Raw genomic sequence first — 15,279 nt, forward strand, 5'->3', positions numbered from 1 at the left:
ATCGTTCATTTCATTTGATTATTTACACCTGCACTTTTCTCTCTGACCTGTAAATCTCACTGAAGGAAATAATAAATATAGTGAGACTTTTATTGCTGGTCTTATATATTCCTTTCTTATCCAGGTTCATTTGCATTTTTGTCCATTTTCAGTGTCGAGACAGAGGCAGCTAAGTTCCTGTTGTGGCCACATGACATGGTGTCATGTCATAGCCATTAATCTACACCCTCCAGTGTATTTGCTATTACTCCCAAAACTGAAGCAGAGTGTGACCCTCTGACTTTTTCCTCCACAGCCAAAGCCGATGATATCGTGAGCCCAATCAAATACGAGGTGACAGAGAACACAGTTCATATCACGTGGCAGGAACCTCTCGCTCCTAACGGTATGATCATCCTGTACGAGGTCAACTACAAGAGACTCGGAGACACAGAGGTGAACAAAAACGCCACATGCACATCTGTCATGCCTTTATTGCTCCAGTTAAAGTAGTGATGTGAGTCTGGGTGCAGGGTTGTGCAGGTAATGAAAGACCAATCAGTTTAAATGGTTCAGCCATGCAGGCATACAGGCAAATAAGAAGAGTAATTCTAATTACCTGCCTTGTGTTTTCAAATTTGGCCAAATGGTCTCTGTCATGTATTTTGTTTGATCTAAATGGAGAAGTAATTTTCCCATTGCAACGTGTTTTCGTAGCTATGGAGATGGGATAAAAAAAAAAAACAGATGGTTATTTTGTGTGGGGAAACCATACAAAAACAGATGTTTCCTCAGTGGAAAAGAGCAATTTTAACAGGGAGAAGAAAGCATATCTCTTCAACTGAGTCAAAATGTTATTTTTGACATCATCTTAAAAACGGGGGGTATCCTGAAGCAGCTGTTAGTCAGAAAATGTATGATTCTCCGTGTTCCTTCTACGCAGGAGCTGCATTACTGCGTGTCTCGGAACATGTTCAAAGTGTCCCAAGGCTGTAAGCTGAAAGTGATGCATCCTGGGAACTACACAGTGAGGATCCGAGCCACATCACTGGCCGGAAATGGATCCTGGACGGAGCCCACATATTTCTACGTCCAAGACACAAGTAAGTCTCATCTGTCATGAGGCTCTGTTGATATTCTCACCGAGGTTTATGAATTGTGAAAAGCTTGAAACATACTTATCTGGAATGATAATTATGACCCCACACACTGTACAACGTTGTAAATCTGCCAAAGAATGGTATTGGTTATTTTGGTTATATATAAAGCCCAGCAACTGCAGAATTTCTCCAAACACATTAATAAACAAATCACACATTCGGGTCCATAAACTGACCAGCTTCCCACAGCACACTTTATCGACACCTTTCTTTTTAAAAATTTTAAATAAAAGATATTTTTTTTACAAAAAAATTGTTTAATGATAACATTGAAAAATAATTATTTTGCCCGTCCATTTTGTCCAGTTAATGCTATGCACTGTTGCTTTCATCTTCAATCAAATCTGTTAATCATGCAGTCCTGTATTCAGTCTGTGCTGATAGCTTTCCTTTAGGATAAACTTACAGTGCATAAGATTTAGCAACATTTAATGGTGAAGTTGTAAGTTGCAGCTGAGCAGGAGTGGGTCAGAGATTTGGTGACATATCTTCGTCCTTCCTCGTCCGAGGTGATAATGGAGACGCCGGGGCAAATGTCAATATTTGAATTAACAACAGTCTTACTTGATGTGTCCTCACCAGCAGCGCTGCTCAAATGAATGAGGGAAACTTTGGCAGAAGTTACATGGCCAAAGAAGAGTTTACAGCAGGATAATGGTGGAGAAAGAGATGCTCCATCCATGTTCAATACATAGACTTTATGCTCTTTGTTCTTTATGTTGTGAATAAATAGAGGACATGGACATTGTGTTTTCTTCAGTTCAGTACAGATATCATGATGTATAGATGTACCATGTATTGTATCATGAAATACCCTGTGATTCCCACCCTTACAGCTGAATATCCATCACATCTTCCATTACTTATTAAAGTGTGTAGCCTTCAGTTAGCATCTAAACTCTACAGAAGAAGTTTGTCTATTGTGAACTATTGTGAAAACAGGAAGATCCAAAATGGACAGACCTATTATTTGCTCCTCATAAAGCCCTACTCAAGAGAAAACAGAAACAACATTATTTCATATCTGTAAACTGACGCTGACAGCTGCCAATGTAATCATAATATGTGAAGTTGTTTTATATATACACTGACCAGCTGCTGTCAAAATGGGTAGTAATGTGTGAACAAGCAGAACATTAACATGAAAAACAAGCAGATGCCTTGAGTTGAATGTCTTTTTTAACCGTTCTGAAAAGGTACAGAGAGACAATGTTTACAGAGCAGCTTATTGATCCGAGCTGTAATTTAATGTTTCATAAGAGATCATGTGTGTTCTTCTACATTGAAAATGTCATTGATTGTCTCTGGGCGGATGTTTTGAACAGGTGATCCTCTCTACATTGTCAAGATCGTCATTGCCCCAGTCATCTGCTTTGTCCTGCTGATGTTTGTGGCCGCGGTCGGATTTGTCATGTTCAGGAAGAGGTACAGAGTAAATGTGTTTTGTAAAAAAGCTTTTTTTGTTATTGTTTTTTCTTCATAATTTCCTGTGTCATTAGCCTTTTTTAATAAGTGCGCTCCTCATTTTCTTTTCAGTCAAACTCAAGGACCAAGTGGTCCCATCTACGCCTCTTCAAACCCAGAATATCTCAGTGCTAATGATGGTGAGAAAAGGTTTTCACGATTTGATCAAAGATTGTGGGGGTTGTTTGTTGAATATTCATTAAAAGAGAGGAGCACTTACTTCTCTGTTTGGCAGCTTCCTGATAAAAGGCAGATTATGTCACATCCTGGCAGCTATAAAATGTTATTTTTTTCAATATTCCAAAAAGGTTAACAATAAAAAAGAAGTGTCATATGTTAATTAACAAATGAGGCTTTTCAAAAAAAAAAAATATTTTTTAGATAATTTGATTTTATCAAATTAAAGCCTTAAAGCCTGTTGCAATAGACGAAATGTAACTGAGGGACAGCCTTTTTTAAAATATTTTACAGGTATACAATACATAAATCTTTATAATTCTTTGGAAGTATTAATTTATGAATATTTAAAGAATATTTAAAATGAAGATTATTTGTTTACCATATCATACCAACAAAAATGTTTCAATATTTTGATGTTAATACAGATTATATGGGTAGGTTTTTCGTAGAATTACCCATATATACATACTGTATATACGTGTATATGTATGTATGTATGTATATGTGTGTATATATATATATATATATTATCAGAATTATTTATTTATTTATTTATTATTTTTTAATCAATTTGACCCTATTTTCCCAGTAATCTTACAGGTGGTGGTGTACTATACTACTATACAGTAAATAGCCAGTGAAAACATATCAGAAAATAATTTATAATAATGTTTTTTTTATGATCAGGTTTGATGTTGCTTTAAAAATCTATGAAGTGATAGTGGGAAGAAAATAGTGTCAATGTAGGTGAAGAATGTTATATTTTTTTTTGATGAGGATGAAGCTCTTTACTCTGCATGTTAAGTTTGATATGTTGAGTTGTAATATTCTCCCATAAATGTGTCCACAGTGTATGAGGAGGACGAGTGGGAGGTGGCAAGAGACAAGATCGCCATTTTGAGGGAACTGGGTCAGGGCTCTTTCGGCATGGTCTATGAGGGCATTGCCAAGGACATCATAAAGGGCGAGTGCGACACACACGTAGCGGTGAAGACGGTGAACGAGTCCGCCAGCCTGAGGGAGAGAATTGAGTTCTTGAACGAGGCCTCAGTCATGAAGGCCTTCAGCTGCCATCATGTGGTGAGGACAGACTGGGATTTTTCTATAGAAGTTTGTGTATTGTATGTAGTATGTTGTATACATCGCCATCATGCTCACCTCTCCTGGAGGTAACAGTGACAGCTGCATGACATGATCAAACCAGATGATTGCAGCGATGTTGACTGTTTGCTTCAGTCCACTGAAAATTGTTCTCGTTGACCTTATTATGGTGTGTGTCTACCTGCGTCAAGTGTTTATTTAGAACAAAGCTATTTGACATGCATGTTGTGCAATTGTTTGGAAATTGTAGTAGAGGAAGAGGCTTCACTTCTGCCACTTCCTCAACTCTGTCGGTAGACAGGTTGTGCATGTTTCCCTCCACAGTTCAACTTCTTTCTTCACAATTCCAATTATCAATGCTCATCTCATCTCATCAGTCCCGTCCCCCTGTTTTTGCTCCTGTCATGTTTCCATTATTTTCTAGCAAAATGGAAAGCAGGCATATTGTCACATTTATGCAGGCTAGACTTATAATAATAAAGAGTATTCAGACACGTTTACATGAGGCATCTTTATTCTGACAAGGCTTTTTATTCCAGTTATTTGTGTCCATGTAAACATAGAGTAGGTGGTGAAATTAATAACCTCCTCTTTGTCTCACAGGTGCGTCTGCTGGGCGTCGTGTCTAAGGGTCAGCCCACCCTAGTGGTGATGGAGCTGATGACCCACGGAGACCTGAAGAGCTTCTTGCGATCCCTGCGACCTGATGCTGAGGTAACGACATAACAACTCACAGCTACACAGAGATTACGATTGCACCTTTCTGATGGTTCCTCATAAAGGTGATACATGTAAAATATGTACAAAAACATCTTTTAGCATTTAAAATGGTTGTAATCCTAGTATAAACCATTGTGCAGTGCGGTATGTCAGCTGGGATTGGCTCGTGCAACTCTGTGGAGGATAGGAAGCAGTAGACTTTATCCATGGCAATGACCGAATGAATGGTTAATTTTCACACGTCAGCAACCATCTGGGATTGAAAGTGAATGTCTAAAATATCCACCACCAACATGAATGAAAGAGAGTGTTAGCCAATATTGGCTTGCGTATCGTTCTTCAAATATCTTTGTGCTTTCAGACACCTATACTTAAACACATCTCCTCTGCAGATCCTTGTTTTTCTTCTCCTCTGCTCGAAACATTTTGAGACATTTGGCATTTCAGACCTGTCTGCAGTTTGCTGTATGTAGACTTATGCTGCAGTCACACTGGACACAGTGGCCATTTTTGATCAGTGAGTTTACATAGAAATTCAATGCACAGACAGTGAATAGACGTACATTTTGCGTTGGCTAGACAGGGTGTTTTTGTGCCATTCTCTCCATTCATTTAATCAAAACCAATCAGTGTTGAGATTCTCAGATTGATATCACGTGACGTTCCGTCTGTGTCCAGTGAGCAGCCGGATTCAGTCGTTCACAATGGAGGAAAAACTTAATCTCTGTGTGTTCATACCCGGAGCTCTATTACAGTTTTATCTACAGACACTGTTTAAAAAAGAAACAAGTCTGTCTTCCTAGTACATGCAATAGACACAAATGCAGACAAGACGAGCACAACAATTATCTTGCATTGCATCTGAAGTGAATGGTGTGTCGCAATGCGGATATTCACCCTAGGTGTGACCGCAGCATTACTCTACTGGCAACCCAGATGTCAAAGTGCTACTGGCTGCGTTAAAGTGTGGCTGGTGGCACTAAAGCATTAGCAAGAATTTGTGGCCCATGAATACATATTTAAGTTGTGGAAAAAAAGCATAATGATTGTTCAATGACTTAATACAATCCATTTCTTACATATAGCTCCTTGAACATTTGCATCAGAAACCATGTTTACAATAAAGGGCATGAAACAGGACCACTGAAATGTTAGTAGTTTCTGTAAATACATGCAGTGTTTTACTTTGTTTCACCTCAGATCCACTTCTGCTGCTGTTGTTTTATATGTTGTGCCGTATGATCTGCAGAGGTGTGTTTGATCACAGTGTCTGTACAGCTTCTCTTTTAGCTGAAGACTCACCACAACTTTATTCCATCCATGTTCACATTCACCAGCCGTTTATACATAATTGTTTGCTCCGCTGATGTTTTCTGTGCAATTTCGATGTAGAAACTCATGTACAATTTGTGGGTTTTTTGTTATTTGTTTTGTTTTGTTTTGGGGTTTTTTAACACAAGAGGCTGTCTATTCCTAAAACCTACCACACCTATACATATAGCTCTCTAAATGCCACAGTTAGCTTTTGTGTACAGATGTAGACAATCATGTTCTGTTCAAGTGTCACCTTGGAGTGTGTAAATATGCAAATGGTACATGACCTGGAATCAGAGCAGGATTGAGCTGCTGTATGTTGACAGGAGGCTTGTGCAATCAGCTCTAAAGTCAAATAAAAACATGGCTGCAGCCCTACACTGGCCTCTTTAGAGCTCAACACCACTCAACCTGTGTTATTACTAAGTTCTGCAAGTGAATCCATTATTTTTAAGTATTAAACCTAAGTATTTTTTCCCCCAGAAAGTATCAAAACATGGTTTCAAGACCAGCTTTAAATCTGAACTTGTTGACATGGAAAGAAAATGGTGTATCTCTGTGGTAACAGATGATACATTTAAAGTTCCTCCTTGTTTCTCTCAGAACAACCCCGGCCGTCCACCGCCCACTCTGAAGGAGATGATCCAAATGGCTGCTGAGATTGCAGACGGCATGGCTTACCTTAACGCCAAGAAATTTGTCCACAGAGACCTGGCAGCCAGGAACTGCATGGTAGCTCATGATCTCACCGTCAAAATAGGAGGTATGTTTTCACTACATTACACACAAGTTGTGATTTGGCCTAAGCCACAATGAAGACTTGGAGCCCTCCAGTGGTTGTGTTTAAAATCCCACTGGGGCAGTCAACAGTTCACACTGCTAATTACACAAGACATTTCTCTATCACCTGTTGGAACACATCCAGAAAAGACAGGTTAAAATGTATTTACTGTGACACATGAGCAATAGCACGACCCTGTTTCTCTTGCACCTGCGTGTGAGTGGAGCTCTAATTAATGTTACAAGTGAAACAATCGTAGTGAGACTAAGAGATGAAGACAAATTAGTAGTATTAGTAGTAGAGGAACATAACATATAACAATGAATATAAAAAATCAAAAACATTTTATTGATTATAAAAAATAATGTTTTTGTACAGCATTTTTTAAAAATGTTACAAAATGCTTTCTGCAGAATAAAGAAAACATAAATTAATGTACAAAAAGTACAACTCTGTACAATAAAAACTGCAAAATATAACAATTAAACAAGTTACATAAAAGTTAAATATAATATCTAAATAAATATACAATTTTAAAACTCACAGGCAACTGGTAAACAGAGGAAAAAAATAGGAATAACATGTTCCCATCTCTTAGTGTTGATTTGTAGCCTAGCAACAGCATTTTGTACTAGCCAATGCTAAAGTGCATTAGGATGATCCAGATGAAATAAAAGCATGAATCACTTTTTGAAGGCCAGCAGTAGAGGGAAAGCAATTTGTTTTTCAGATAAGCCTGAGTTGGAGTTGGGCAAAACATCCTCTACACGTGTCAAGTATTTAGCGTGATCTACCCTTATACTTGAACAATAACACAGCTCTGTTAATACTGAATTAATGTTACTGGTAAATCCTGCGTTTGTCCTACTATTTCATTTCAAGAAACATCTGCTGTAAAAAAAACGTCTATTACGCCAGGTTTATTCAAGACATGCTTGAGCATTACATACACATGTTGCATGAGTTAAAGTAATTGACAGCTCACTAATATATAAGACCAGCTTTAAGTTGCTTATTATGTATGTATTATGTATGTTTATATAGATGTATATACATAACATATATATATATATATATATACACACACACACACAGTTTACACGTTCAAATACAATAAAATCTTAAAATTCATCTTAAATTTCCCTCCTTCCTTCCCAGATTTCGGAATGACCAGAGACATCTATGAGACTGACTACTACCGTAAAGGAGGGAAGGGACTCCTGCCCGTCAGGTGGATGGCTCCAGAGTCTCTGAAGGACGGAGTCTTCACTGCACATTCAGACTGCTGGTCAGTATCATCTCTGTGTGTCCCTGCAATCAAATGTTAACTCACTTTATGTTGAGCACAATCTTACATTTGAATTATATATTTATTGTGGATTTAAATGTTTGCATACCTTTCATACTTATAACACATAGATATTTTTCTATCTATATTTTTCTTTTTCATGATTTCTTCATGACAAACTGTAAACACTTGACAAATAAATTAGAAGATTAAGACATATTTTAATCCAATGTTGTTTACCAGCTTTGCAGCAGCCGATCCTGCTGCTGTTCCCTTCATCATCAACCTGCTCTCTGCCTCAAGTGTTTACAGACACATCTACTCTGTTAGGTGTCTAATGGGCTCGTCCTCATTCTGTCTGTGTCATTGTTGTTTTCCTCTCTTCGCCTGTTGTCCAGGTCATTTGGGGTTGTGCTGTGGGAGATCAGCACACTGGCGGAGCAGCCTTACCAGGGCTTGTCTAACGAGCAGGTCCTCAAGTTCGTCATGGACGGACACTACCTGGACCGACCGGACAACTGCGCTGACAGATTGTGAGCACAAGAGAGAGAATTCTAGCCTCTTAATTATTTGTTACAGCCTGACTCAAAACCACTAATGTACCTCAGTCTGACGTGGGTCTGAGGCCTTGTTCAGACTGCCAGGAAAAAATACTTTGCATATCCATCTTTTGACCAGATTGATTTTCAAAAGCCTGGAAATACTGGATCATTCTCAAAGCTGTAGTGTGTAACATTTAAATATAAGACAAATGTGTGATGGTTTCAAACCATTGTGAAATGAGTTCACACAGTGCTGATAAAGTTGTCAGCTCCACACAACTCTCTCAGTCTAGCGGCACACAGTGTTCCACATTTTATGTCACCAATGAGCAGGCAAGGCAGAAGAAGCACACAGCATGAGTAAAGCAAGACAGCATCATACAGTTGGAAAAGGGGTGAGAACAGCAGAAAGTGCCTACTATTATGTTTCAGAGTAGGATTATACTGCTCAAAATAAACCTAGACAAACAGTAAGAGCTCAATCAGGTATTTATTAGCCTTTGAAGGCTGTGTAGGTCATTCACCTGCTGACCCAGTTCTGTCCTGACTGTTGATCCTTTTGTAAGAAGTCTCTCAGCATTTGGAGAGACAAAAGTAAGTCAGAGACCACAGTTTTACGAGTATTTCTCAGACGTCCACAGGTGGCAGTAGAGGTTTCGCACTGGAGGTTTAGTGTTACACACAAGGATGAAGCCAAAAGTCAGTGGACTGTCTCTATGACAGTATGTGTCTCCTCAATAGCTTTTTAATGTGTATCTCATGCTAACCATTTTAGTATGAGATGATGCGCCTCCTTCTTCCTCCATCCATGTTTGAATGACCAGTCACAAACATAGATTTGCTTATGTTTTTGTTAAAGCAACCAATGCAGATATGCTGGTTATGCTTAGACACACAAATCTGATTTGATCATTTGTAAATAAAAGTGCAGACAAACTGCCTGCAGTCTGACCCTGGATTTCCACTGGACGCGTTCGCCATTGCAAATAGCTTCCATTCTGATCAATGAGAGCATTTCCACTGGCCGCGCTGCGGCACGTCTCAGCAGCGTCCCAGAACCTGAACCATCCAGGTTATTTTGTCAAAAGAACCAAGTGTTGAGAACGTCCGGTCTGGTTCGAGAAATGAGCCAAACCAATTGAGAAGGATCTCTTGCATTTTGGTGACACTGACTATTTATATGGGAAAGGAATTTAGTTTTGAACAGTTTTGGGAGCGATATGAGCTTTTGCAAGGGAACTATGGTGTTGTGCTGAACTGTAAGACTGTTGTGCCAAACGATCTTAGAGTTTTGAGAATGTAATTTCGGTTTCAAGCAATGGCCAAACCAATGGAGCAAAAGTGTAATTGAACTACCTCCCTAAATCACCTAATATCGTAAAATATCACAAGTTATTTTGCTGTTGTCTCAGGTTAGGTCGTCTGGAATGACACGTGTTTTAGTGAGAAAGATTTAACCATGACGTCACTCTTCCTGTGCCTTGTTCAGACACAACCTGATGCAGATGTCTTGGCAGTACAACCCCAAGATGCGTCCCGCCTTCCAGGAGATCATCGAGATGCTGCGCGAGGACCTGCATCCTTCCTTCCAGGACCTGTCCTTCTTCTACAGCGAGGATAACAAGCCGCCTGAAAGCGAGGACTTTGATCTGGACATGGAGAACATGGAGAGCATCCCGCTGGACCCGTCCTCCTACTCCCAGAGGGAGCAGTGTTTGGACAGGGACGAGGCCTCCTCCATGGGCCTGAGGGGCAGTTACGAGGAACACCACATCCCGTTCACACACATGAACGGAGGAAAGACCAACGGACGAATACTGGCCCTACCGCGGTCCAGCCCCTCCTAACATACTGTACATATCCCACACAAGGAAAAAACACATCAATGCTATAGAGTTGAATATATTTTTTGTCTCGTTGTCATTTTTATATAGATCACACTTTTACCACACTCTCTTCAGAAGCTGCACAGTGCATATCTCAGGACTTTATTTTTCTCCTCAGACACCACAAACCCACACTACAGTAAGTTCATGCACGGACGACAGAAGACACATTTAAGGATGAATCTCCTACCTTTCTTGTTAATGATTGTAGTTTATATACTGTATATATATATATATATATACATATATATATATATATATATTGCCAAGTTTGTGCAGGACTGGGCAGATAATGGATTCAACTGTGAAACAAACTCTTGACAACCAAGAAGGCTGCTAAACCCACGGTCCCTCCCTGAGTCCAGACTGTATCCCTGTCCCTCCTCTCACCCAAACAAAAGGGTTCAATCCCAGGTTGCTAGGTCTTGAAAAAAAAAAGTGCCCTTCTATTTTGTCTGTGGCCTACGTCAGTTGTCTTGGAACTGTATGTGAATCTTTGTACATTAGTGGATGACGAACTGAAAATGAAAGACTTTGGGAAGTCTGTGTTGGACGGTCAAAGACGGTCATTGAACAAACTCTTATCCACTGGAGAAGCTGGTTGAAGTGGCTTACCTCCTCACACTCTGCAGTATTCCAGAACGGCTCTCACAGGATAAACACAGGACTTTTTTTTTTTTGTCTTTTTTTAATATTTATTTTCCTGTCTGTATTCCACCACCCTCATCACCTTTTTTTTCTTCATTTTTTTATTTACACATTTACAGCTGAAGGATATTTAAACTGTTTTCAAAAACACGTCGGCGAACGAGTTCCTCAGATTGACCAATAGCTGCTTTGTTGGTATATTTTAGTGGGTAAAGAAGATTAAATATATATATAAGTATATTAAAAAATGTTATTGATGTTTTTGTATGTAGCTGATATGTTGTCATTCATGAGGTATTTCTGGTCATAGAATATGTTTTTACATGTTAGTCTCTTGTGTTTCTTTTCTTTTCTAATCCAGAAAATCATACTAATTAGCTTTTTTTGGGACTCATGATCAACCAACAGCACGTGGTCTTTTTTTGCTATGTGATGCGCGGGAGAAGAAGCGATTTTGACGTCTTCAGCTTAAGATGTCTGCCCATCATATCAAGATCAAATAAAATAGTGCTGTAAATAATGCAGCAAGGTGCATTCAGGAAGTGGCTCTGGCCGTGCTTCTGTTCTGTTTTCTTGACGGTGATTATTGAGATTTACACGTTCGGTTTGCATCAGCTCATCAGTGGCTTTCAAACTTTTTACACCAAGAATCATCTGAGAATATAAAATCTCGCCGTAACACCATTATCACTAACCAGTTAGCTACAGTCTTCACAGGAGGCAGATTTGTTCCCAATAAGATTATTTGCTGAGGATTTACTGGCAATAATTAAATATACTACCCATACTAAAGTACTTATATGTACTTTAGGCAACTGTCTTGCTGTACAGAGGCGGCCATCTTGTGCAGCTACGTTTTTCCAGCAGCCTGAATGGACAAACCAGAATTTTACTACACAAACAAAGAAGAATGACATCCTTTCTGGTAATGTTAAGGCCACTGTGGTTATCTGATGCTGGAGCGGTTTGTTGTCCAAACTGCAGCCTCACCAGTAGATGTCACAAATTCTTACACACTGGACCTTTAAATGCACACATACATGTATACTTCAGTGCTTGCCCATTGCAGTGATAAGATTTATTATGGGCAGGTCCACTCTGTAAACCAACACAAGTACAGGAAGAAACTGAGGGAGTTCAGAGTTCTCACACCTTGGTTGACATCAAATTCAAGGACCTTTGAATAACTTTCCAGGACCAAGCTTAAGGTGGGAGGGCAACTTCATGGCATCCACTTGTATTGATTTGTATCACGCTCTGCATCAGGACAAGTGATTGTCCTTGGGATCTTGGTCAAAGTCAGTCTTTGTCATTTGTCTTTGTCATTTGTTTTTGTTATTATTCTTTAGTGAGACCGAGATCTTGTAATTGGCATTTTTCGGTACAGCTGGGAGAGTTGAGTGTTTACAGTACATACTTTCTGGTATTCAGTGGCCATCATTGTTGTTGCACTCACTCACTGTTGAAATCTGCAGTCATACGTTATATGTAAGTTATTCTTACACACTGGAAAAAGCTGTACAGAGATTAATTATCAGAGGCTTAAAAAGACATAGTAAAATTAACATAATTCATATAAATATGGATAATGTGTCTGAACAACACTGCTTTGACTGCTTTGACTTACCTGCAGCTGCCTTTCTGCTGTCACTTATCTATCCATTTAATGCAAAAGCATGTTCACTGGGTCTGAGGTTTGGTGAGAAAAAACGAAAAAAAATGTGTTTTGTTGTTGTGTCACTCAGAACTGATCTCACAGAAAACTACTATGGCGCAATGACGCTACCTGCTGGGCAACAACGGTACTGAAATATGATCATCCAGTGTTACTCCAGCTCTAACTAATGCTATAACTCATCTCTTCATGATGATTATACAGTTTAATTCTAGAATTATATTCATTAAAGATAATGATCATTTCTAAGAATGTAGTTGCTTTAAACTTATTTTGTGTTGTATAAATAAGATAAGATATTCTTTTAATTGTCCAAATATGGGGAATTATATAGTGTCACAGCAGCAGAGTCAGTAAAGGTAATACATAATAAACATGGTCTACAAATGTATAGTATAGACAGTATCAACAAGATTATAAACATATAATACACTACACAGTGTATATTAAGTTACCAGAATATATATATATATGTAGAAACAATACATGATGATTTAGGGGTGCCACCGCACAGCTCTTTTTGTTAATAAAGTGGTAAACGGTGCTCAATGGTCGCCATGGAGATCTGAGGTAAACAAGACCGCAGCTCAAGAAATTGAGGTGATCTTTCTGTTTGTGTTGGGTATATATTACTATCATGTCTGTAGTTGTGTCTTTGTATACCTAAGTCATATTTATAGGTATTTGGTGCTCATTTTATCTAGGTAACGTTACCTTGCAACAGTATCTATGTTAACTATGGTATCAAGCTTAACATCAACAGTATTCTAGAGTGGACAATGTCCTATTCAGAGTATTGATGTCTCATGTTTATTGAGAGTAGCGTAGTAGTTGTAACAGTAAATTAACATTTTAAATATAAGTATATTTGCGAGCACAGGGAGGCCTAATCCGGTGGTACTGTAATGGTGAGTTATGATGAAGTTAGACTACAGCTAAAATTGAGGCTTATGCAAGCGAGGTTCATCATAATTGAGTGATATTAAGCGTGCTAAGATATGATTTTAATAACTTTCCTTGACCTTGTATCCTTTTCATTCTCAGGCACTGAACAACACAACCCACCCCAGGATCCAGCTCTCCTAAAATGCTGCCCTCACCAACTGGTCTCTGCCAGACTAACAGTCACAGCCTGGTCTTTGGCCCCAGCATCACCAGTGAGGATGGCGTCATCACCGGCACAGTGGCCAGGAAGGCACAGCCTGAGCAATTTGAAGTTTGAAGTTTAGTTAGATTCAGCTCTTACCATTAGGCCCTGTTAGTTGCCTATGAGTTAGCCACTAGAGAGGGTTAAGGAGCGTTATGGACAACCAGGTCAGTACTGCGCTGACAAGTGACCAAAATAACCCCCACACCAAAGTGTCAGAAAGTCCACTGACATTCTGTTAACTGCAGTACACATCTTTTCCCAGCAGAGGGAGTCACATGGTCATTATGGAATTAACAGTTATGTGTTAAATTCAGTTTCCATTTGAAACACACACATACGCATTATTAATATCTTTGTATGAGTCATCAAAAACATGAATACTGAAGAGGAAGAGTTTGAGAGTTTAGAAATGGAAGTTATCACAGCAGACAGTGAATGTGTGAGATAATAATTCAATCGGTCAATAATCAATTGCGACACCGCATAAAAATGCTGTTGTTTTGCCAGAAAGTGTGATTTAATTGTGATTTAATCATTTCAAAACACAGTAAACTTGTTTCTTTAGTGTTCAGTCAGAAGCTAAATTTAATCTTTAAGTATCTGCCATTTTCTTGCAATAATTATTATTGGCTGATTAACGTGATAATGTTTTTTGGCCATGTTGTGCATTCGTACCTCATGTACTCTGATCTCTGGAATTGACAATTTGATTTCTGTTTCCACACAGCGCTAAAACAGTCAGAGTTGAGTCACATCCATGGAAATAAAGCAGATATGGTGTCACGATCCACATTCTCACACATTTCCAGTTTACTTGTTTTTGTCCCCTGCTGCTCCGTGTCTTCTCTCGTGGTTGACCCACTTCCAAGATGACGCTGGTGATTGTTCTCCACCCCTGCTGCCTCTAATCAGCGATCAAGAGGACTCTTAAGTAATTAATTGCTAAACCAGAGATCTTACACTTGCAGCCCACAGGGCACATGTAGTCCTCTAATTGATATGAATAAGTTTTAATGAAAACTGGCCTGACCTCCTCTTCTTTGTGAACACAGCTTGTAGCAATTGGCATAAATGGTAAAAAATATTTTTTATAATAATATATTAGGCTATATTCATTGCATTATTAAATGTGTTTATTTGTGTATTATTATTATTATTGTTATTATTATTATTGTACTTATTTATTTATTTATCTATTTATTTATTTTCTCCTTACAAAAATTAGAATGTGAGTCTATTCCATCTGTGTGTAAAGGGACTGCCCTTATCACACTCCTGTACAGTAGGTGGCGCGGTATACGCAAACAAAAGCTGTAACCCGCCATTAATAAGAAAGAAGAGCAGGAAATGGAGAAATGCGGAAATGCTCAGAAGAATAAACTGGGTGGAAG

At 38.8% G+C, this 15,279-nt stretch overlaps 1 protein-coding gene across 1 annotated transcript in view; it reads left to right on the top strand.

The window, feature by feature from the left end:
* LOC310942721 (insulin receptor-like) overlaps positions 1-11,521 on the top strand; it is a 72,368-nt gene extending 60,847 nt beyond the window's left edge. Inside the window, exons 12-21 of the mRNA XM_083908146.1 lie at positions 296-435; positions 923-1,082; positions 2,465-2,564; positions 2,676-2,743; positions 3,634-3,863; positions 4,488-4,598; positions 6,522-6,681; positions 7,858-7,987; positions 8,386-8,520; positions 10,019-11,521. Coding sequence (XP_083764272.1) covers positions 296-435; positions 923-1,082; positions 2,465-2,564; positions 2,676-2,743; positions 3,634-3,863; positions 4,488-4,598; positions 6,522-6,681; positions 7,858-7,987; positions 8,386-8,520; positions 10,019-10,376 — 1,592 coding nt within the window. The 3' untranslated portion in view covers positions 10,377-11,521. The remainder of the gene's footprint in view (positions 1-295; positions 436-922; positions 1,083-2,464; positions 2,565-2,675; positions 2,744-3,633; positions 3,864-4,487; positions 4,599-6,521; positions 6,682-7,857; positions 7,988-8,385; positions 8,521-10,018) is intronic.
* The last annotated feature ends 3,758 nt before the right edge of the window (positions 11,522-15,279 follow it).

This window comes from Microchirus variegatus (assembly GCF_963457635.1).
Source record: "Microchirus variegatus genome assembly, chromosome: 21".
Classification (NCBI taxonomy): Eukaryota; Metazoa; Chordata; class Actinopteri; order Pleuronectiformes; family Soleidae; genus Microchirus; species Microchirus variegatus.